The sequence below is a fragment of the Coffea eugenioides genome, chromosome 4, assembly GCF_003713205.1.
Source record: "Coffea eugenioides isolate CCC68of chromosome 4, Ceug_1.0, whole genome shotgun sequence".
Taxonomy (NCBI): Eukaryota; Viridiplantae; Streptophyta; class Magnoliopsida; order Gentianales; family Rubiaceae; genus Coffea; species Coffea eugenioides.
Window position 1 is genome coordinate 35,048,368 of NC_040038.1, and position 24,676 is coordinate 35,073,043.

A 24,676-nucleotide genomic window follows, 5' to 3' on the forward strand; every position below is an offset into this window, starting at 1 on the left:
AATCGGTATGCATGTCCTATAGGGAAACCCTTTATGCCAAGGGTAGGCCTAGTATGAAAAATGCAATTCTCTAAGGTAGGCACCATGCAATACCTGATGAATCCGATCAACTTGTTGAGATTCAAGTGAAAAGCAATTTAAAAAATTTGGCCAATTAGAGTGACAAAAGACATTTGTCCTAACAAAATGATGATGAAATTTGAATGGATTGATTACTTTGATTAACATATAAAGTGATGTGTGAAAGAGTCTACTCTTGAAAGGATTGCAATGTCTTTACTAGTTTATTCAGGGAAGTTTAGATCGAAACCCTAACAATGTCTCGACTATCACATTTGTTAATTTTCTAGACAATAATTTTCATCGATCCGTCACATTTTTATTCACAACCCTTGGTCACACTAACTTTTTTCAATATAGCCTACCGTCATAAGTAACACTTGGTCACGCCTAGGCTTGTCAATGGGTCGGGTCTAGGTCGGAATTCATTATTTTGGACCCAGACCTGACATACTATATCAGATCTGGATCCGACCCGTTTACCGGGGGGTCTCGGATCCAAGTCAGGTCTACCCGAAAAAAAATCTATCAAATCTTACAATTTCTAACAAAAATGAGAAAAAATATATTTGTAAATTACTTTCTAACTAATACAGAAAAAAAGAAATAAAAAAAGAAATCAAATTGACCTTACTCAAATACATCACCCTAATCAAATTATATTGATAAATATATATTTTAAATTATTAATTCATTTATATCCAGATCCGGGCAGGATACGAGTCGAAATACTATATTCCGTATCTGACCCATTTTTTGTTTGATAAAATGGATTTGAGTTCGGATCCGAGTAACGGAATTAAATTTCTACCCGTATCCGGAATAATTTGATGGATCCCGTCCGGATCCGGTCCGTTGACAGGCTTAGTCACTCCAACCTTTTTGGATATAGCCAACCGTAAGTGCGTCACAAACAAATGAGCGAATAGTAGCCAAATACATTCACCTAAGCTACCGATTTCCGCATATATTTCTAAATTTTTCCTTTAAAATATTAAAAATTTCAATTGGTCCGTTACATTCTTTTATCTAACTGCTTTTCACCCTATCCCTAGAGATAAAATTTTGTCCTCATTTTACATTTTTACCAATTTTGCCTCCTTTCGGCGACCGTTACAAAACTCGGAGAGTTCTACTTGTAAGCCTTCTTTTTCTCTCTCCACACAGTCGCACACTTACACAGGGAGAGTTTTCTGTGAAAGTGAAAGAAGAGCTTCGGAGTTGCAGAAAAAGAGAGAAAAAATGGTGGGAGAACAGAAGAGGCATCAGATGATGCAGAATTTGTTCGGTGAGCAATCGGAAGAAGAGGAAGAAGAGGAGGTCGAGTCCGAGCACGAGTCCAATCGCCAGCCCGGCTATGCTTCGGTATCAATTCCTGAACTTTTTCTTAATCGAAATTTTACTGATTATACAGTCTCAATTTTAATTTGGAATTATAATGTTCCCTTGTTCTGTGTATTTCTTTAGTTAGAATTGGTGAATTGGCCCAAGCCCCAAACTTTAGGTTATCGGTTATAGGCAGATGTGTGATTGCATATGCATGCATGTATATGCAGATGCAAATGATGATCTTTCTTTGCTGAAAGAATTTAATTTCGCCCTTTTTCTTGGGTTATAAGAATTAGGTTTGTAATTTCAGTTTTACCCGAAGATTAAAAGTTACATGGTTTGGTGTACTTGTGTAATCAAAGAACTATATTCATAAATTCATACGTTGCCCGAAGAACTCTTTTAGTATCATTCTATTCCAACATTTTTTCCAGATTAAAGGAAAGAGATTTTTGTTTTTTGTTCAACTCTGTGTCAGGGATAATGAATTTGCACGGATATTATATCCATCTATATCTATAGAATTAACGTTTTTTGCAGAATTAGGGTTTTCTAAGTATATCTGCCCATCGACTGTTTTCTTATCCATATATTGGATTGTATTCACGTGTTTATAAAGGAAATGCTATGCATTTGTTCTAAAGTTTATCGTCAGTATGTATTTATTAAATTTTAAAACTTGAACTAATCAGGTTTTGTCATTTTAATTTTGAGTTTGGTTAGAAAGCGAATATTAATTAGTTTATGTTCTGAAACAGTAGGGAATTATTTGGTCTGAAAGTTCTTATGATATTTTTCTGAGTCCCTCGAATTTTTGTCTTCATATTAGTGTATGACTTATGGATAGTATCTGCTTAATGTTGATGAAATGGCTTTTGAATTGATCCATGTTCTACACTGGTTTTGATAATTTATTGTGCTCATAATTAATTTTGCATTCAGGAAGAAGGAGATGGAGGGCTGGAGCCAGAGGGTGAAGGTGAAGTAGAAGGCCATGGTGAAGCAGAAATAGAAAGTGAAGCTGAACTACAAGATATTGATCATGATCGTGGTGAAAGTGAGGGTGAAAGAGAACAGAGTTCTCAAGAAGTTGAAGCTGGTGATCACAGGGAAGAAAGTGGAGAAAAAGACTCGGAGAGTGATGAAAAAGTACAATATGATCAGAGAGTTGTAACCAGCAGGAGACGTGGTGATGTCATCAGTGGATCAGAAAGATCTGAGGACAACACTTATGCTGACAATGAAGATGAAGAAGTGAATCAGGCTAGAAATCTTAGGTATCTGCTTAATTATTTTAAATATGCTTTCTTACAAGTACCATGTACTATTTCCTTTCTCCTGCTTGATTAACAATGTGAAACGATGTTTTTTTTTTTTTTTTTTCCAAACGAGAACTTTAGTGGTTCAACCAACAACACTTGCTCCAATATTCACTTGCGTCCTTAAGTGAGGGCCTTTTTGCTTATCAAAGGAAGAAGTGATGCTGCTAGTAACATTTTCCTTAGGACTCGAGATATTACACAGCAAAGATTGGACATCAGGAAAAAATACTTTTTATTTATTCATTATTTATTTGCATTTTTTCATGACTGTATTCTCAGTTTAAAGGGCTTAAAATGACTGTGTATGACTATTGCATATGTCTTGCTATGGTTCATTAACAAACATCTGCAAGAAAATTGCTTTTTTGCTGACTCTTTTATTTTGGATGATGCTGAATACATTTCTTCGTTGTCTTTTACATCAGATCTCCTAGTCAAGAGAGAGATGAGGCTCATATTTCACTCTCAGCTCCTGAGATCCGTGATGTATTTGGGGACTCTGATGATGAAGAACCAGTGGAGTATGGGGTTCAAAATCAAATTGAAGATGAGGCAAATGTTTGTATTAGATGCTAAAATGTGATTGTGGATTTTTTTCTTATATTCTGCAGCTGAGAATGCATATATATGCTATATGAATGGCAATTATTAGCTTTTCTTATTTCACAGAGATTCCCTATGGAAGAGGATGAGGAGGACTATGACAAGGAACTCAAACCAGAGGATATGCTGGCTGATGAGGAGGGCCACTATGAATCTGAGGAAGAGCATCCTGAGGCTAAGCCAAGGGAAAAACCAGTTGGTCCTCCATTGGAGCTGGAGATTCCGCTGCGTCCACCTCCTGCACTCCCTGAAAAGGTTTCTTTTTTCCCCTGCTTTTTAACTTTTAGAGGCATAATTGGATGCATAGTACCTTTCATGTTACCATTTGGACTTATGATAGAGAACTCCCCATTGACTCAAGATTAATAAATAAGTCGAAACTTGTATTGCTATCTTCTCGTTTTAAGAATACCAGAGTTAAGTCTTGACTCTGGACAACTTCTTGACCAGCCTGATGATAGAATTGATGATCAAAGTTCTAACAATGCTTTAGCTTATATAGTTTTGAGTGCTCTGCTTTTTGAATCTAGTTTAATTTACTAGACTTTGGTGAGATTAATGTGTTATTTGCCTTGTTTCTTCCAAGAAGATTAATCAGTTTAATTTTTTGATTTATACTCTTACCTCTCGTATTTTGCGAGTGATCAAACTTGTTACGTACTTTTTGTTAGTGTCAGAAGATTCATACTGTGCAAGATTTGAATTTCACATTTGATGAATTATTAGCATGTTATGGGCCCACCTCTATCTATTATTCATTGATGTTTCTTCTGTGAAAAGAAAGATTGCGTTATGGTTTATTTTTAAGCTTTGTATGACATGTCATGTATACTTAACTTGTGTTATTATTCTGGATTAAATTATTGACTTGCCAATCAAGTGTTCCTCCTGAGCATAATGCATGTTCGAGATCAATGATGAGATATTGATTTACTGGACTATTTACTCATGGTATGTTATGGCGTTGTATCACTGCGGGCCACGCTCTCGTTATTTTGGATCTATCTTGCCAATTACACAGCCCCATGTCACAATGTAATGAAAGTTTACCTTACCATGATAACTGTGTGGCTCATAAGATGCCCTGTGTTTCTCTCTCTCTTTACTGAGGTTTACTTTTCTATATGTCTCACACAATTTGGATTTAAATCCACTAAGATTTCCTTTAAAATGATAACTCTTCTTTGTTTTTGGTATCTTTTGATTTGATTCACTGTAGATTGGGGAATTAATGGAAGGTTAGTTTCTATATACACTAATAGTCTGTATGTACTCTAGGATCATTAGGCATACCCAATTCATCTACTGGTAGAATAAGTTTGAATTTTAATGCCTTCTTTTTCTTAATTTTTTTCTCTTTTTCCCAAATTCATTTTTCTCCTGTTCCCAATTTATTGCAGATGCCTCATGTTTCTCATGTTTCTCCTGTTCCCAATTTTTCTCATGTTTCTTTCTTTCTCTTCCAAGGTTTATTTGCCTAGATGTCTTGCACAATTGGGATTTAAAGGCAATAAGATTTCCTTTGAAATGATAACTCTTCTATGCTTTTGGTTTCTTTCACTTTGATTTACTTTAGATTGGGAAATTAGTGAAAGAAGATTAGTTCTTTGTGCTTTAGGATCCTTATGGAATACCAACTTTTACTGGTAGAATAAGTTATGAAATTTAATGCCTTCTTTTTCTTAATTTTTCCCTTTTCCCAATTTGTTGCAGATGAACATGATCAAAGTTTCTAATATAATGGGCATCGACCCCAAGCCTTTTGATCCCAAAACATATATTGAAGAGGATCATTTTGTGACAGATGAATCTGGGTCTAAGAGACGCATCCGCTTGGAAAATAATATTGTTCGGTGGAGGAGAGTGACAAATCCTGATGGCACAACTTCTGTGAGTGTACTTACTGGTTTGCATTGCTTATAGAAGAGGCTTATGATACTTTGTTGACACCAGAAATATTTTATTTATTCCTACTCTTATTAACTCAATTTCATTGCCCATGTATATCTTGACATGACCATATTTTAGCCTTTGAAAGTTTAATTTATGTTGCAAATATTTGGATATCCTGCATGAAAGTATGTATATTCCATTTAGTCATGGATCAGATTGTTGTGTTGATGATTATTTGGACATTTACACATAAAATGCAGTGGTGGAACAATTGAATGTCTGTGGTTCGATAGTTAAGAATATATCTCCCATTGCAAAAAGAGAACCATTGTAGAATAAACAAATGATGGTAGGCCCATCTATAGGTCATTCTAATTATCTGGAGAACAATCCAAAGAAATCTATTAGCTGATAATAAATCTTAAATTTGCCGAAATGCTTATTTGGATGGCAAAGGTGCATATCAGGGGAGCCGATAGTGTTAAAGCTTTGCATATCAAGCATTAAGCCTTCATGCATTTGACTGAATATAAGATCTGTGAAAGATCCTATCATTACATCCTTGAGAATAAGCTTTTTGATGGTGAATGGTGCTAGTAACTAAATGCAGACTGAGCAATCTCAGCCGAATTTTATTTGAATGGTCTGATTGAACCTTTTCAATCTGCATGTTTTAGGTTCCAGTGCTCCACTTTTGCTATTATCCACACAAAAAACTATTATGTTATAGCATCTTTCCACTTTGAAGCACAAAAAATGAGTAATCATCAATGATCCAAATTTTCTCTTTTCTCACCTATTTCTAATTGTTAGCCACTGGAAATTTATTCCCTGTGCTTTGCTCTAATAATCCATTCCTATGCTATGTATGAGGTCAGAGGAAAGGAATTTGGTGTTAAACATTAAAAAGACGGTCTGACATGCAAAAAATTTCTCTCTTTTTTTTTGAATCATGTTAGTAACTACCCATGATTATAGGTGTTTAACGAATAACTATTAATTTTCATATTTTTATTTTCATAAACTTCTTTACAAATTTTGTATCAAGTGTAAAACTAATTTCTATGTAAATAATTTCCACAAATGACTATCATTTGCACCCACATCAAGTATGCCATGAACCCTCATCTAACTTAAGCCTCATATATTTGGTAGTATCTGGCCTTCCATTTCAATTTACTGTCCTTCTCAGAACTTGGTTTATCTGGTTCTCATGAGACTGGCTGTATGATGCTAACTATACTGTGCTAGTGCAAGATGTAAAAGTACATCATGCACAATGCACATCACCAGTTCTTTGGCCTATACAGTGTTATGCTTTAAAGTGGTATGTAATTTTCAAAGATGGTACCTCCAGCTCCTGTTCTGGAGTTAATTATGATCTTGAAGCTTCTGTTATTCCTAAATTTGCTATGGAGTGAAAAGCAGTTGATTTACATAAAGTTGTCATTTTTAACTGTTGCATGAGATGTTTAAAAAAATTTAGAGTTCCTTCGCCAATGTGAACAGAGAATTTATGACAATGGTAGTTTAATTATCTTAAATTTCTTCTTCAGATATTTCAATTAGTTGGAACTTATGCAGAATTTTAGCTTGAGCTCTTTGCTGGACCGCTTTTGCTTGTAATTTACTTCTCTTTTTGGATTGTTTCTCTTTTATTTGGTCTCTAGTGCTTTAATGTCCTCTGTTGTTTGACTTGAAAGTATAGTTGCTTTACAAATATTACGGGATTCATTTTATAAAATGCGCTTTTTTTGTAGATTGAAAGTAATGCACGCTTTGTGAGATGGTCAGATGGGAGCTTACAATTGTTAATTGGAAATGAAGTTCTTGACATATCAGAGCAGGATGCACAGCATGATCAAGCACATCTTTTTCTTAGACATGGAAAGGTGATGATGCATGTATTCAATTAGTCGTTAATGAGGACAAAAACTGTCTTCTTAAAAAACCTAAAAGAAATTTTTACAACCGTGGAAAACTCAATTCTTATTCAATTTGTGTATCTGCAAAACAAGAATTTTCCTTTGATTACTTGCAGCAATTCTTTGTCAACTATGTGCAATTTCGTTCTTTCTTCACTAAGTTCAGCTTCATTAAGCTATGTCTGATATACTTATCCAAAAAAACAAGCTGTCTCTTATATGCTTTGTCGTAAAGTATATCAGGTAATAATTTTGTCTTTTAAGTATCTCTCATCCTTACGTTGGCATTATTTTCAACGTAGGTGGCTAAAATTTATTTAAAGCATATCTTACCCAGATAAGAACCTGCTAATTTTCTGGCAACAGTTAAAGAGTGTTATTTGTGGTTAAACTTCTTTCTTGGATGTGTATGTGCTTTATTGCCTCGATCAGATGTTGTAGTTAGTCAATTGCTAGATGAATGATTATTTGATTGAAGTGACCTGGGCTGTTCTTTCTTCATTGAATGACCAGCTTCATATCAAATATGCTTTAAAATTTGTAACATCTGCAAATTGTCAAAATCTTATTTCACAGGCAGATATATCTAACTTGTGCTTGCCTACTGTACTTGGGAAAGAATTGGTTAATCAAATTTTTGCTTAATGATATTTCTTGTGGGATCAATTTAGCAAAACAGTTCAGCTACACTGTTAACCAGTTTTTCTATTTACTTGTTGTCAATGTAGGGAATTCTCCAATCACAAGGGAGAATCTTAAAAAAGATGAGATTTATGCCTTCATCATTATCATCTAACTCTCATAGATTGTTGACTGCTTTAGTCGACTCACGGCATAAAAAGGTCTATAGGGTCAAGAATTGCATCACCGACATTGACCCTGAGAGGGAGAAAGAACAAAAGGAGAAGGTATTTATATTAGAATATCCTTGTTACTAGCTGTTCCTTATATTTTCTTTCTTTTTCTCCCTCCCTATACTCTTTGGGTTTAATTTCTTCCTAATGTGTAGGCTGAGAGTCAAACAATCAGAGCCAATGAACTTCTCAATCGGAAGAAGGAGAAAGTCAATCGCAAGTATACACAAACTGTACGCAGGGAGCGCCAACTTTCACCTGGTTTCTTAGAGGATGCACTTGAGGAGGTGACATTCTGCTGTCTGCTATTTTTTTTTTTTTGGGCTGTTAGCAATTATACCTTCACAGACTCAGGTCAGTTCATCCATTTCTGACTAATTTTCCTCCTTTGATTGATCAGGAAGAAGACCCAGATTATTATGAATCTCGGCGTTCTGCTGCTCGACGTCGCTTTGAAGAAGACCTAGAAATGGAAGCTCAAGCTGAGAAGCGCATTATCAATGCGAAGAAGGCATGTCACTTGGATTGCGTGAAACAAATGCCCCTATAAGATACTTGTTCCCCACTTCCCCTTCCTGTGTCTTTGCTTTTCTTGCATTATGAAATATACTTATCAAAAGGTCCTTTTGCATTAATGTTATCAGGGGCACAAAGATGTTGCACGAAAGCCATCAATGTCCACAACAAAATCATCTCGACAGCCAGTGGACTTTTCAGAGAGTGAAAAGGAAGAGTCTGAATATGAAACAGAAGAGGAAGAAGATGAGAGGTCACCAGCGCATGGGAGGGCAGAAGACATAGAGCAGGATTATGAAGATGAGGAAGAGCATGATGAAGAGGAGGAAGAAGCAAATGAGGTGTCAGAAGAGGAGCCAGAGGTAAGTGGAAGTTCTCAACTTTAGTTTCAGGGTAAACTTCTAAAAGATGGGTTGTATTCTGGATACTGAAGATAATGTGGAATTGTAACCAGAAACTTCTTTTTTCTTCTTCATTTTAGTACTTAAACTGATTTTTGAAATGTGTTTGGACCAAATTTGCAATCTACTTCTTGTCATTATGGCATAAAGCTATATTTCACTGAATGAGACAGCTATGACCTTGCTTACATGCTCACAGGTATTTTCTAGGTGGTTCTGTTTTCAATGTTCTTCTTTCTGTCTGTCAAAGAACATTGAAATATTTTAAGTGACATTGGAATAAATGTCATTAAGCTCAATAAACAATTGCATTATGTGAAAATTGTTTTTAGAATTGAGGTTAGTTTTCATTATTCTGTTTGGGGATTTTGAAACATCATCCTGTGATGCTGAAGAAAAGGTAAAGCTGCTATATGTGATTGCCATATATATAATTCTGGGATATTGTGGCATGTGTTTGTTATCTCTTTACTCTTGGCTTCTGTTGCTATTTAACTTCTTATCCTCATTTGGGTTTTATGTACTTTTGACAAGAATGTACGTGAGTGAGTTTTGGGTTCTCACTTTTATCCTCATTATATATCCTTTTGGGTGTTAATGTTGGCCTAGCTTCAAATTATAATCAGTTATACTCATCCCCACTCTAAGTTAATGGAGTTTTGGATGTTGATGTATCACAAAAACTTCATGCCTTCTCGGGTGATAATTTCTCCCTGAAATCAACTGCTGAATATGGAAAGGTTGACTTTACTACCTAAATAGGGGTCTATAAGTAATTTTCTTGTTTCACATGTTCACTCACTATTACATTCCTTAGCACCCAAAAATGCATCTGTTTAGTATCAGAGTTGAGTATGACCCATGAATTACAATCTGAGGTTGAATGACTACTAACAACAGCATCAATCTTTCAAGAGCTTTGCCTTCTGAATGGGATGTGTCCCCAATCTTATTGAAACTGACTAACACCAAGATCCAACACTTCAGAGTAATCTTAGTGTTTCACCAAGAAATTTGTGAAAGTGACTTATTTCAATGTCTTCGTTGAAAGGAAAGTTCCATAAGTTGGCCATTAGACTTTCACTAGCCAAAGCTCTATCTCAATATGACTTTTTCATTCATTTAGGATGTCGGTTGTTTGTTCATCAGGAAATCTTTGAGGCCTAGTAGAAAAAAAAAATTTCTTGTCAGTTCTAACAAAGGACCAGTGCATCATGTTTATCGATCAGTAAATGTTGAAGTCCAAGAAAGGAATATTTCTTCGATCGGATCTCTAAGGGTGAATCAGAAGGAGCAGTAACTGCCCAATTTTAAAAATATGTGGTACTCACAAAGTTATCAAACATGTGAACATAAAAGGGCCCCACTTGGTACCATTTAACATGCCAAGTGGACCCATTTAGCATGTGAATTAACAAGTGGGCCTTTATATATACATGTGGAACTTTTCTGTTGGCGTTGGACCGACTACTAGGAATGCCAAGTAATTGCTATGCACCGACATAAAATGTCTCATGTATCATGTATCTTGTGAGTATTAAACACTATGATGACAATGTTTTTCTTCTAAGTGAGGGCTTTGTAAGAACTATAAGTTACTTCCCTTGATAATCGACATGGAAGTCAAACAATATCTGTACTTGGAAACCAAGTACATCTAGGACACTGTGAAGGCAACGCATGGCATAGTTCTGAGGTTTGAGAGGGTTGGTGACTAGGTATGTAATCGAGCTGAGTCGAGCTCGAGTATTGCTATACTCGAGCTCGACTCGACCTATAAATAACTTGGCTCGAGCTCAGCTTGAGCTCAATCGAGTCGAAAAATCTCAAACTCGAGCTTGACTCGAGGAAATCTTGAAAAGCTCGAGACTCGACTCGATAAGGCTCGACCTTTAGTCAAGCCTTATCGAGTCGAGTAATCAAGCTTTTTGATTCGACACCTTACTTTTAAATTCAGTATAAATTATACCCACAACGATCATTTTATAATTATAATACATATATATTATTTAAATTATACGGCTCAACGAGCTACTCGTCGAGCCACGAGCTGCAAAATTCTGACTCAAACTCGACTCGAATGTGTACTCAAGTAGCTTGAGACTCGGCTTGCATACATCCCTATTGGTGACACAATTTACCCTTTTAAGTAAAGTCCTATTTGCTGAGGCCATTCCGAGCTTTCAACTCTCAATATTGGCTTGACCATTCTGGTCGAACTTGAATTTGGCATGCTGTAGATTACTTTTGTTTACCTCCATGCTGAACTTGTGAAGAAAGCTGTTGTTCAAAATCTCAAAAAGCAAGCATTGGCCGCCTTGAGCTCAAGTGAGTTGATGTTTCAACTATAATAATCAGTCATTTTCGGTACAGATATATTATATCACAACTTTGCAATGTAACTAGCATAATATAAAATAACTCGAAGTCTGTAACCTCCTTAGAAACGGATAGCAAATTTATGAACTTACCTTTCAACTTCACTCGTTATTGTGGAAATTAGCATACCTTATGTATGGGGTCTTTGTGATCCTAAAGTGATCAAAGGTTATATTTTTTTGAGCCTTCAAGCTGTGAGTTAGTTAGATAAAGCAGCTTGAGTGAAGCTTGTTGGATTACGACACATCCATCTTAGCCCAACTTGTTACCCAAGGTTGTTAGATAGCACTGAAGGTATTGTCAAGGCTTGGCCTTTTGCATTTACCACTTTCAATAGCTTGCAAGACTGTATTGTTCTGGACCTGCTTTTGGTCCACTGAACAGTAGCCCTCTTGTGTTCATCCATGAGCTAGCATTCTTTTCTATTCGATCCGTTACGGTAGAAATAGTCTTTCTCTGGGTGCTCAACTGATGCTTAAATTCAGTCTCTTGATAACTTGGGATCAAATTGAGACTCAAATAAATCTACAAAAAATGTCTTCAACAGATAAAGCTAGTTGTTATTTTACAGCTATCACCATATAACACCAATCGAAATATCACACCAATCGAGTAAATATGGTGATTCTACTCTTTCAAGATCAAGGGTAAACAGGACATCATGTTGTGATATGCATATTTCAACGGAATAGGAGCAAGTGGTTAGGTTCGAAAGCAAGAATGGCTGGAGGCCCTAAGAAACAATTTTCATTTCTGCAGCTTGATGGATAAAGTTTTCCTTTTTTGACCATTCAGCAGTAACATAAAATACTAGATGATTAATATTATCTGTTTCCTTTGTGAGATTTATATATCAGGGTATAATCCCTTCCGAGTTTTTTTATACATCTAGGCAATTCTCCTATATGTAATCCCATTCCTTATTGCATGTCAAATTTCCGTGTGTTTCTCATGTTCAATTAGGAATTAAGCACGTAGTAATCAATCAAGAAATCTTGGATTTAATGAGATTCTTTCATTTATCAATTAAGCTTGAGGCAAGCGCCAGTCAATTGTTCTCTGTAACAGTAAAGGTCCTAACATGATCTCCCTCCTTGTATTTGGTGGTGGTTAAATAGTTCTAAATTTCACCATAGTAATATCATACTTATTTTCTTTCTTCTTTCACGCCAGAGATTTATTCAGAGTTTAACAATATGAATTTTAATGAACAATAGTTTGATATTTGCATATACTTGTGTATTAGGAATGTAATCAATTTTAGTGAGAAATTTTGGAGGTGGATGTCATGCGACATTTACTGGAAGAAGATATTTGAGAGCAAACCAGTTTTTCTACAATATATTCAAAACATGCAATTTTTGTGCTGCCAATATTTTTGGAAAGAAATCTGTTCTTGTCAATGTCTTCCAGGAAGGCACATAGACAAGATTGGTTACAGGTTTAAGACTCTTGATTTGGGCCGTTGGCCATATTAGATTAAGACGATCAGTGATTTTGTGGTTGCCTTACCAAGTTTTTTGTCAATCTTAGCTCTTCAAAATGTTTTTTTAAGAATTGTTAGGAAGAGGATTCTATATCTTTTTGTGGTGAAATATATGAATTGAATGGATAATCAATGGACATTTAGACGTTTGGTTGTCCTGGTTGTTTCCTTGTTATAAGCAAACTGGTAATTAATGCCAAGCAATCATGAGTTCTAATTGTAGAATTCAAGAAATCTTTCCATGTGCGGAGGTGATGTAGTCACTAAAAAGAGATTTTAGTTTTTTTCATGTTGAAATGAAGGGTTGTAGAAAAAAGAATTTAATGCAAGAAGCATTCTTCATTAAACAAGCATTGGATCACGATACCATATTAGTATCGCCTAAGCCTAAAATCATGATTCTCATAGATTCTTGTTCTCCTGGTATTTAAGCTAAATCTGATGTTGAGTGATGCTAAGATCCTGATATAGCTCAAATCAAAATAAGATGAATTCAAAATTTCATGTAGTTTTTATACATGGAGAAACATACTGTAAAAATGTCTAAACATGATAATTGGTGGTGACTTTCTATGTTGATGTATTTCGGCCGCATAATGTTGCTGTCTATTGCTTATGGATTAAATGTATGTTAGGTTTCCTGTCTTTATAATAAAATTATCTTGTGTTCTATAGTAGGAAAGGAAGCAGTTTGGGAAATACATCATCAAATTTACTTTTTCCCAATCACCTTTTTACCTCACATAAATCAAATCGCTACAGTACATTTTTCTAAAAGGCTCCTAAAAATAGCAATCCAAACTAGCTCTTAGTTTTCCTTGAAAAATGGAAAGGAAAGAAGCTTCTATTTAAGCTGGAAATCTTCATGGTTGCCTTCCACTTTTCATTTGGCCTTAGGTTTTTTCCTTTGGTGATTCAAGCTAAGCTCAATAATGCAGGAGCCGTATGCTCGAAGTTAGACAGGTTGAAAGGCCAACCATACTACTCAGAACTTGAATGGACCTTAGCTCGCACAGAAGAGCCCGTTTGTAGCTGGCTTGGCCACAAATCAAAGATTAGACTTCAAGACATAGCATTCATTAACTTTTTAAGCTTGGGTTTGAGTAGGTTGGATGAGGAAAAAATTTGAATCCACTCGTCTTCTAGTTTTAGCTCAGCTTGAATAGTAGTTGAACTGAGCTCAAACACATTTTAAGCTGATTAAGTATTCAAGCAATTTTGAACATTATAGTTTCCACCTCAATTAGGCATGTTTAGCTTTGCATGGGATGTGCACAAGTTTTTGTGTAAAAAGTTAACGAGTAAGATAAATAGGAAATGTATGAGAAAAGTAACTTATTAAAAGGACTTTTTTTTTTTTCTGCTGCAAACAAAGTTTCGAGTCTCTCTTTAAATAAAGTTACAATAAATTCTATCCTTGGATTGTCTTATATTTGGTCTAGAGTCCATCTCGGTGCATTTGATGATAACTTAAATGTTGATGAGTTGGCCTGCACTTATGTTGTTAAATTATTGCAAGCCAATAAGGAACCTGATTTATGGTTGGAGACTTGCATCAGAGCCAAAAGATTCCAAGCTTCACTCCTCAAGCAGGAGACTGAATGGATAATGTTCAAGCTTTACTGAATAACTGAAATGAGCTGGCCACACTGATACCGGAGCTCTCTTAGCACCTAACAAAGTGTTCTCCATTTTCCTGTTTATGTTAATTAAGGACTAAAGTAAAAGAAAAAAAAATTTGCAGCAATCAAACCAAATTGTGTATCATAATAAACTTCTTTGACAACTGGTATGCTGATACTGTTTTATATTGTGTCATAATAAATGCATATGCTCTATATTGTCAAAGTGACTTAATGATTAGATTAAATTTCTCAGGAGCCAAGGAGAAAATCTAAGGAGCCTGGAACCAGTCTTAAGAGAAAGGACATTGAATCTGATGAGGACTCTCCTCCCAGGAAAGCTGCGACACATCGTCGAATGGCAATTGTTTATGACAGTGATGATGAATAAATGAATCTCAGATAAGTGAGTATTTCCTTTCAACTAATAGTTTTGGTCCTGGAGCAGTAAGTGCGTGGCTGACGCGCAAGAAAGCTGTTTGATTAAAAAAATTTGCTGATAAAGTTTCTAAAACGTGGCCAAGGAAAAATTGCAAACGCAATTCAGAATTGCTGTGCTATTCATAAAGACTTGCTAATCTGATAGATGTAGTTAATTCATGGCTTTCAGTATTTTTTGCTCGACTGATTTGTTATTTTAACGGTGAATTTTTGCTATTTGTGTTATGCAGAATGCTATTCTTCTCTATAATGCGTATAAAAATCTAACCCCACATATCTGAACATGGTAGCCCCCTGTTTCACTCCCATTTTAGCTTACTCCTGACTTGGATTCTACTTAATCCCTTACTAAACTTGTGTGGTTGATATTTTCTCCTACTTCTTGTGATTAATTAAAACTTTTCTTTCCTGTTAATGAGCATCCCAACCTTGTTATATTTGTAATTTTCTCAATTATTATGTGCTTGGTTTGTGTACTTGATTGTATCTGCTAGCTAGATTTTTTTGTCTGTTCATTTTTCAGGGTGGAGTGGAAGAAAGAAGCATGAAGCTTGCGGGGAACGAAAACTTTTTTAAAATGAGAATCAAATGAAACATTCATAATCACTGGGCTACATTTGATGCCCATCTTTGCTAGTTATATTTCTTTTAAACGTAGCTTTTTGTAGTATAAACTTATGATCAAGTTTGGTTTGTTTGGACTTTAGTTACAATTGTCTAGTCATTAAGAAAGTCAATATGGTAGAAAATCATACTTGTACACTAAATAAATAGTCATGCATTATGGGTCAGATTAGAGCTCACAGAACCATGGCAAGATCTTCATCATGTGCAAAATAGGTAGTGATGTAATGGCAAACCATTGTGTGATTTCTAAAATGTCCAATTTGAGGTGAAAATTAACAAAGTGCAGCCACTCTGCAATTACTAACAATTTATTGCTGTGGGTGTCTTGCATTTTACATAAAATCTGTAAGTGAAATATATGGCATCTGCCAGTTAGTTTTTGATATTTGAAATAAATAATAACTTTTCAAATTGCACTATCTATACAAATATAACTAAGAACAGAATCCTTTTTTTTTTTTTTGCAGAAAGGATTGCCAATGGTAACATAGGCTACTAGATATCTGTGTATGTTGTCTGACTTTTAGTGGAAAAGGAAAAAAGAATACATAAAAGATCAGAGCTTCTAGATTGTTGTCATTATAGATTGTTGAGCTGAGCAATTGTGTTGAATTAACACCTTGCTTCTTTTATTGAGATCCAGACGTAACTGACACATGCTGAACTTGAATTTTGCAGGATAGGTTACTCATAGGATTTGTAAGGCTAGAATGGATGCTTGATGTCATTGCTGATTTCATATGCAGATATCCAGAGCCTAGTCAGAAATTTGTCCATCGTCCACTAAGAAGTCAATATGATATGCGGTGAAGTCTCAGAAGTTTTATGATGTACATGATTAGTGAGAGAGATTCTTATATTCCTTGTGCTTAATTGCTGAATAACCACATGAAAGGAAGTAACTTGTACTGACTAGGTTAAAAAAATTAAGCAACTGAATTTTGAGCAACATGAATGTAGTTTTCAATCCTTTGTTATGTTCTTCCGTTGCCCATCTCCTTACCTATTTTTGACAGGATTTTGTACCTTCTTCCTATGTTCAACATTTGGAGCTAGAGGAGCCTGATATCAAAGAAATGAGGGAGAATATGGCAGATTGGGGAATCCAGTGGGGCCCGTGGGGGGTAGGAACTCTTTATGGGGTTATGGAGGTCGACTGTTGTGGTTGGGGAGAGTGATTGAAGGGAGAGGATGGTGGAGAGGAACAGGAGGTGGCTTTTGTTGCTGGTCAAATAATGTGGAAGCCATGGCAAAACAGTCTTGCCAACTCATGTCCCGGAAGCATAAGCACCAGCCATTTTATCTCATCAATTATGTTTTACCAAAATGTTATTGTTTTGGAAAATCAAACACTTTATTTTACGACCTTTTAGTTTTACAAGTACATTTGTTTATCCTATTGTTCTCTCTTTGTTCTAAAAAAAAACCTGAGTTGGTGTGTTTTGGCTTTCACCCTTGAATTATTTCATGCACGAAAGGTTAATTGTATGGCACTAATTTTGCGTCATCAAAGAAATCTTCCCTTTCTTCAGATCATTGCTAGACGCAGGCTGTGTTAGTACAGAGAACTTGAGTATGTGAAAGTTCCTTGAGTTCGAGCTAAAGCACAATCCTGCCGAAGTACAAGCATGATAGGCCTTTTTATGTTTGTGAACTTTAAAATCATCAAGCTTGAACACACTTGGAATTGGTTTACTCTGGGAGATATGGATGTGATGGTGAACGAGGGAGCTAAAAGACTCAACACTATCAACTTTTCTAAAGGATGAGGGAATAAGAAGAAAATAAATCGAACATGAAACCTACGTTTATTTTGAGTAGCATTTGGATTGGGAAAAAAAACAAACCGGATTGAAAGGTTACCAAAAATGAGGAAATCCCCAGAATGAAATTACTTAAATTAACCCAGTTCAAATGAATTTGAAAATGGATATTGGCCTATAAAATTCTAAATGGTATAGCAAGTGGTAGCTCCTCGCATCTGTTTTGATCTAATTAAATACAGATTATTCATTTTTTACGTGAATAAAATCCACTACGCGTCACTATTTTGTAACCTAAGAAATTCCTTCACATCCTTTAGCCGTTGATCTTCCCATTCCTCACTAACTTGGTAGTAGAGTAGTAGCTTTTATCCTTGGGTTCCCAAATCTTCCTACAATACTCCTACTATTCTAGTAATTCCCAAAGCTAGGGATTAGTGGGTCACCTTCCTAGTTTCTAATCCCAAGACGGCTCACCTAGTAACCCTGGCAATCATTTGAGCATTCTGTTGAATTGAACAAAATCGTGCAAGAATAGTTCATCTGACAATCATTTGATCTCCATCTACCATTATAAGTTTTTTCAAGCGAAAGTTGATATTCGAAACTTTCAGAAAACAACATAATCCAATGACACGAACCACCTTAGGGCAGAACAACTGCATTTGATAAACCAACAACTAAAACAAGACTAGATGATGCAACGTGTTCTTTTCAATCCAGGCCAATGGCGAATAGAGGACAGACGGAAGAATTCTTCTCCTCCAAAAGTTTACTATATTTCCAACAAATTAAGTGAAAGCAAACCAAATCTTTTAGTTGCTTAGTGCATTTAACAAGTAACAATGCCTCCGGTGAGGAATTGCTAAAAGATACCATTTATTATGGTCTTTTTTTTTTCCAACAAACAATACCATTTGTTATGGTCGCAGATCTCATCATTTATCAATTCTAGTGCAATAGTCAAACAGAACAAGCCAAAGCAGCATTCTTTCGAATTATGAAATCCACTGACCTCGACAGATCAATTGGTAAAACAACGCCAGTTGTAAAGAAGGGACATAACCATTGTAGCTAAGCTACACAGAGTCATATGGTAAGCAGTTTAAAAAACCACTTTTTGCAACACAGGAGAAAGGTATCCTTGATTTTTATTCAAATTCGTTGGTCATAAACTGAAAGGGTCCGACACAAACGAATTAAATGGTTTCAATCAAGAACAATTATCCACAGAATTCAGTCAATATAAACAAATATATATGTAATCACCACTACATTTTACACAGTAATGAAGATTCATTCGCGTGCAACATAAGAATAGGTCAGATCAGCACATGGAACTTGGAATGGAAGAACAATTGGATAAATCAAGTGCATGAAGCCTTCATTTCAATGAAGCGAGTATTTAGCTAAGTTGTCCCTCAACAGCTGCCCTAAAGGGTCAACTTGTTTACATCTCTGGCCGGTATAACCTGAGTCATGATGACAGGACAATGCAACATCTGGATGCAAACTGTCTCCACAGTCAATAACTATATTATGAAGTAAACAACAGACTAAGACAATACTCGGCAATTTCCTCTTATCAGGTCTCCACATAACCTTGTTGAGAATTCTCCAACTGCCCTTGAGCACCGAGAATGCCTTTACAGCAACCGATCTTGTAGCCTCATGCATCTTATTGAAATTCAGCATGGCAGCTGAAAGGTCATCATCATCTTCATAGGGAGTTATAAGCCATGGAAGAAGAGGATAATCAACACCACCAACTATATACTCTCTGATATCAGCTCCTTCAGATAACCTTCTGACATCGCCATTCATCCGATCACCAGACTTGCAAAGTTCGTAAAATCCAGAAAACTTGAATAGCCTGGACACAGTCATTCCCCCTGGCCAACCTGTTACAATATCTAAAAATCTTTTCTCATGATCAACTATTCCCTGCAAGAACATACTGAAATTATTTTCTTGGTCACACCAATCATCCGACGTTTGAACGGCCGGAAGTGTCATCACAATGTGTGTCGCATCAATTGCGCCACAGCAGTTAGGTAAGCCAAAAGACAGTTCAAATTCAGACTTGATTTTCTCCATTCTACTGGAGCCAGGCCAACTAAGGTGGTGCTTGCCACGTTCTTCTAGTGCTTCAATGAACCTCCATGTCACCTGGGAAACAGTGGACTGGCCAACTCCGAAGGAAGCTCCAACAGAAACCTGGGATTCACCAGAAGCCAATCTTCTTAGAGCAATAGCAACTTGCTTCTCCACACTGAGAAGCCTTCCCTCAATATTGATGAGACCAGAAGGAGGCCTCGAGATAAGATCTTCTCTAACAAGTGAGCATATGTACTCAAAAGTCTTTTTTGATACGCGAAAAAAATATTTGAATCCTTCTTCTTCATCAGAAGGTACATTGGAATCTGCAAATTTGAGCCAAATCTCAGTCAGAACTGAATGAGCTGATCACTTAAGAGCTATCCCTATACGAAAACATAATATGCACTAGCTAATTCTAGCTTGCTTTAATGGTTTAACTTCTAAAGGCTGTTCTTACCCCTTTGTTTTCTTTAACTGGTTCAATTTGACTTCTATCATATTTCGCCTAACAAAGAAAAACAAGCTGAACCAAGAAACAGAAGGCATAAAAGAATTTCACTTCAAAATATGTTTAACACTTGGGCCTTGCAGAAGAATGGCCTACATAACACTCCAAAATCCAAAGTCTAGACAACTGTGGATTCAGGATGACCGAAATTGAGGAGGACACTTTCTAGTGGGATCCTATGAAACAAGAATTTCTAAAACGAATTTTTTTTTTTTTGAAAGAAATTAAAGAATAATGGATACCTGGGGTCGAAGAGTTCTTAGTCCAGAAAGAATTCCACCAATCAGAATCAATGGCGGCTCCATTTTCCAAAGGTACTGGTGGTCTTATACTCTTGGGCTTGCCCTTCTTCTTATTCTTGGTTTTCTTTAACTGTTTTGAATCATTCTTCTTTTTCTTGTATTTCTTAGGAGGGACCATCTTTCACAGCCACCAGAATTCTTCGACCTTGGCAGTTACTACTTACAAGTTAGTAGTAGGTGGGACAATTTCTGCGCTCTCCAGTTAAAGAAAAAATTTAACAGCCTTTAGAGCAATGCTTTGAAACTCGGACTGGCAAATGAACCGGATGATTGGCCAGGTCATGGTTCAACCACGGTTCAACAGTTCTCTTTTTTCTTTTTAAAAATATTACGTACCTGCCAACAGGAGAACACATCACATGCCATACATATTCAAAATCTCCCAAAAAAATAGGAGATTTCCACAATATTTTAGGAATTATAAAGCAGGACTCTTAAGATAAATAAATGCATCCTCATTCCTGAAAAAAGAATTCAAAAGTTCAAAGAAAAATCATCTGTAGCATACGAACTCCATCATCACCACACTAAAATCATAAGAATTTAAATTAAAATTCCAAATTCTAGAATCAGAACCAACATAAAAGTCAACCCAATTAGAATTCCAGACACTAGAACCAACAAACAAACATTCACATAAAAGTCCAGAATCCAGTTCAAAATATCCAACCAACATCAATGAAGGCCTATCATCATCTTCATCATTAGGTAACTAGATAACTTAAAAAAACTCTTTCCAAGTCTTCATCCTCATCTGATACCAGCAAATCAAACACAAACTCCTGAAGCAAGTTCACCAAGATATTCATCATTTAAACCAACTCCAGAAAAGGCAAAAGTTAAGTGAAACCAAATAATTAAAAGATAAAAACAACTTTAAATTTAAGTTAAGTGAGATCATTTTCTCTGTCCAGTAGATTCCAATAAGATTGGGCAGACATCCCAATAATCAACTCCTGAAGTCCAGAGCCAAACTCTAAGTTGTATGTAAGAAGAAATTGACTAGAAGAAACCAATACACCATTAAATATGGATATCAACATCCTGCTTCACATTATGAATTTAGGAAAAGTTGTTTCATAATCAATTGTTTCTTGATTAGTAATCTCTATAAGTTGAAACACTAAAAAACCAAGGAAAATTGTCTTGTCACAAACTATATTTTGAAACTTGGATTGGGTAATGACTCGGTCGAGCTCAGGGGTCAAGGGTCAATGGGTTCGACCACGGTCAGACTGGTATAAGAACCGAGTGAAGTCATCATGATGTCATAAATACATATTAAATATATATAACATTAAATATCATAAATAGTACATGCACTTTGGTGTTTTCCTTTTTTGTATACATTCCCTACGCATATGAACCAACTTTGAAAACTCAAACACATATGAGCCAACCAATAACTTCACAAATGAGGAAAAACAACCTCCAAATCCATTCAATCTAGCAAACTAAACTAAATAGAAATCTAATACATATTAAAATCTTATGACAATGAAAAAATAATTAAAAATGACATCTCTTTACTTCACTTCCAATGTTCCACAGGCAATATCGCTGTCATTATGTATATTCATCAACTCCCTTACTTTGAAACACTGTAATAACTTGTTTCAAGCTTAATTTTCGATGCAGCAACATAATCTGAATTGGGTTGGACTAGTAAGAACACGAAAGGAAAAACACAACTAGCGTTGGACTAGTGTAGTGACGTCATGCATTCATCATTTATAATAAAACATATAAAAGATAGATTAAAACAAATAAACACATAGGGTCACATAGAGCATATAGCACGTAGGCATGATATTTAGATGCAAAATCCTAAAGAAAGCTGATATAACACATAAGCACATAAGACACATAAACACACAAAATCCATTGATTATATTGGGGGTCTAACTTCAATCTAAAATGAAAAAATATAACAAAATTAATTTATCTATCCTATCTATTATATTGGTTTATCTAATTACAATTTTTTGTAAAAGAAAGAAATGAAAAAAGAAAAAGAAAATATTATCTATCTATTACATCTTGAGGTATCTAAGTACATCCCAAATAATTATAAAAATTAACTAAAAATAAATAAAAATTGAATAGAAATTTAAAATAAACAAATAAAAGAAAACATATAAATACATGTAAACATATAGGAGCACATAAGATCATGTAATTAAAATCCAAAAGATAATAAAAGATACCTCCCATTTGAAGTGGTGACTAAATGAGGTAAGGTTACCATGTGTATATTCAAAATCAACAAAAGGGTCATGGCACCAAGTTAATTGGAAATATAAAAAAATGTACTAAATTCACATTATTATGTTTAAAAATGTAAATAAACTCAAAACACTCAAAAATTACATTTTAAATGCATGCAAGAGAAGCATAATTAATAATTAAAGGAAGGGACAATTATAATTGAGAAATCCTAAAACTACTAGGCACTAAATTGTAAAAATAAAAAAAATTTGGGTCAAAAATAGAATTTTAAAAACTTAGGGGGTCAAAATTAAATAAAGATAAAGTTTATGAGCTAAAATGCAATTAAATTAAGGGCTGAAATAAAAGAAATCTAAAATTTTTATACTACAATAAAATTACTCAAAAGTTTAGGGGCCAAATTGAAAAAATCGTTTCTAATTTAAGAAGAATGCAAACAAAACAAATTTGGACTATTTGATATTTGGGCCACATAATTTTGGCCCAAGAGAAAAGTGAAGATTGCCTTGTTAAAAAACACGAAAGAACCTAACTAAATGCCGAGTAACCCAACTAACAAATGTATTGGGTTTAACCATTCCAAACTTACGTGAAACTCAAACGAAAAATAAAATCAAGCCCATACGAATTAAAGAAACAAGCCCAAGCCCACTCTTTTTTTTTATTTTCCTCTTTTTTTCTTTTATTTCTCTCTTTTTTTTTTTTTTCTTTCTTCTTCTTTTTCTTCTTCCTCACCTCCGGCCAGACCAAGCTTCTTGCCGACAATCATGGCGGACGCTGGCAGCGGCGCCACCATCGGACCACCGCTTGCTACCGATCGCAAAAATTCACCAAATTACACCTCCTCACTCAATTTTTCGTGTAGAATTCATTTCCGGACTTGATTTTTGACAAAAATGCACGAAAAGGGGTCAAATGATGAATTTACAGTCGGGTTTTGTTTTTCTAAAACTCAACTAAACCATCACAAAAATCCATGGAAAATATAGCAAAACGACCCTTACGAAATCTACAACACAACTGCAAATTCAATTTAACAAGAAACAGTAAAAAAAATGATGAATTAACGCAAAACAGTCCCTAACTTAAAAAAACCTATTTCTTGCTTTTTAGGTTAAAAAAACTCAAAATTTTTCATTAAAAATTCATTTCTTCAACTTAGTTTCCATTGAGGCATTTTTTCAAACATATGGAGGGCATACACAAAAACCATTATTTTTTCCCCCCTCCTTGTTCATGATCCATCCCAAATTTCAACAATACACTAACAACCAACAAAACAAGAGAAAATTAAGCAACAAAGCATTGATTTAATATGATTAAAAGCAAGAAAATACCTCGATGAAAGACGTGGTCCCTTGGTTAAAAATTTTTTATGAAACTGCTGTGCTTCAATCGTCTAACCGCTTGCTCTTTTTTTTTTATGTGTTTGATTTGTGGATAAATGTGTGACTGCCAAGCTTCAATCGTCTAACCGCTTGCTCTTTTTTTTTTTTTTTATGTGTTTGATTTGTGGATAAGTGTGCGTAGAGAGAGAGAGAGAGAGAGAGAGAGAGAGAGTTTTTTTTTTTTGGCATGCGACTTGTAAGATTGAGAGAGATCCAAGATTTAACGATTTAGTTTACTTAGGAGCCTGGAGATTAGTATTTCAATTGATACATCACCTTATTAAGATATTAGAGGCTAGTATGTTATGTGAAAGTTAAGTAACGAAGGGGCGTAAAAGATTACTAATTTTATACATTTGAACCAATACATAGTTGTGCATGTACAATACACAATTAATCGGATGGTGTTATTGAGACGTATCTATCATTTTAGTTGAAATTATATTTGATTCTATAGATAGTATTTGTCTATATAATGTATTGCTTTTGTATGTGTTAGCTATTTTCGTAGAAAATTCCCATAATTGACCCAACAACGGATTCTTTCTGTGCCTGTATAATTAATTACAAGTAATTCTAAGTTAGAACTAAAATAGTAAAAAATATATACTGACAAAACTGTGAACAAGGACTGCTTGAACGCATCCGATCGCATGTGCATCGATGGATGGAACAACCAAGTGTTTTGAAAGGAAAAAGGGTTGTCATTATGCTTATTGAGTAAATATTAACAAAGACATTTATGTAATTTTGTAGGCTTCTCCGGCCAATCAACTACTTGACATTGAGTCTCAAAATATAGTCATATTAGCTTCTAAACAATTAGCAAAAGGGAATAGCAAGACCCTTATAATCCTCGGCTATAATATCTATTCAAATCCCAAATGAATTGATATACAATCTTTTCGAAAACAGACATTTAAAATAC

General features: G+C 35.1%; 2 protein-coding genes across 6 annotated transcripts; one reads left to right on the top strand and one right to left on the bottom strand.

Annotated features, from left to right (window-relative positions):
• Window positions 1-1,178: 1,178 nt before the first annotated feature.
• LOC113768654 (protein LEO1 homolog) lies at window positions 1,179-16,852 on the top strand. 5 transcript variants are annotated; one of them, XR_003468105.1, is made up of 13 exons: window positions 1,179-1,425; window positions 2,332-2,666; window positions 3,137-3,269; window positions 3,381-3,569; window positions 5,028-5,204; window positions 6,968-7,099; window positions 7,861-8,040; window positions 8,142-8,273; window positions 8,387-8,497; window positions 8,631-8,864; window positions 14,647-14,796; window positions 16,137-16,288; window positions 16,475-16,852. XR_003468105.1 is itself a non-coding variant. In XM_027313093.1 (12 exons), exons 1-11 carry the CDS (start codon window positions 1,303-1,305, stop codon window positions 14,779-14,781), a joined length of 1,881 nt encoding a protein of 626 aa, XP_027168894.1. In that variant the 5' UTR covers window positions 1,179-1,302; the 3' UTR covers window positions 14,782-14,796; window positions 16,137-16,440. The 5 variants fall into 5 exon arrangements, 3 of the variants coding, with proteins under 3 accessions (XP_027168894.1, XP_027168895.1, XP_027168896.1); XR_003468106.1 differs by having other exon boundaries at window positions 16,137-16,264; XM_027313093.1 differs by lacking the exon at window positions 16,475-16,852 and having other exon boundaries at window positions 16,137-16,440.
• Window positions 16,853-18,562: 1,710 nt separating this feature from the next.
• On the bottom strand, window positions 18,563-23,902 carry LOC113768170 (protein ANTAGONIST OF LIKE HETEROCHROMATIN PROTEIN 1). Its single transcript, XM_027312427.1, has 3 exons — window positions 23,698-23,902; window positions 20,072-20,467; window positions 18,563-19,644 (listed from the first exon to the last, which is right to left on the bottom strand). Exons 2-3 carry the CDS (start codon window positions 20,247-20,249, stop codon window positions 18,611-18,613), a joined length of 1,212 nt encoding a protein of 403 aa, XP_027168228.1. The 5' UTR covers window positions 20,250-20,467; window positions 23,698-23,902; the 3' UTR covers window positions 18,563-18,610.
• Window positions 23,903-24,676: the final 774 nt, after the last annotated feature.

Coding starts and splice junctions, on each gene's coding strand:
- LOC113768654 (XM_027313093.1), top strand. CDS start 1,303: ATGGTGGGAGAACAGAAGAGGCATCAGATGATGCAGAATTTGTTCGGT. Junction 7,100..7,860: donor TTTTTCTTAGACATGGAAAG/GTGATGATGCAT, acceptor TTGTCAATGTAG/GGAATTCTCCAATCACAAGG. Junction 8,865..14,646: donor TGTCAGAAGAGGAGCCAGAG/GTAAGTGGAAGT, acceptor TAAATTTCTCAG/GAGCCAAGGAGAAAATCTAA.
- LOC113768170 (XM_027312427.1), bottom strand. CDS start 20,249: ATGGTCCCTCCTAAGAAATACAAGAAAAAGAAGAATGATTCAAAACAG. Junction 19,645..20,071: donor TAAGAACTCTTCGACCCCAG/GTATCCATTATT, acceptor TCAAATTTGCAG/ATTCCAATGTACCTTCTGAT.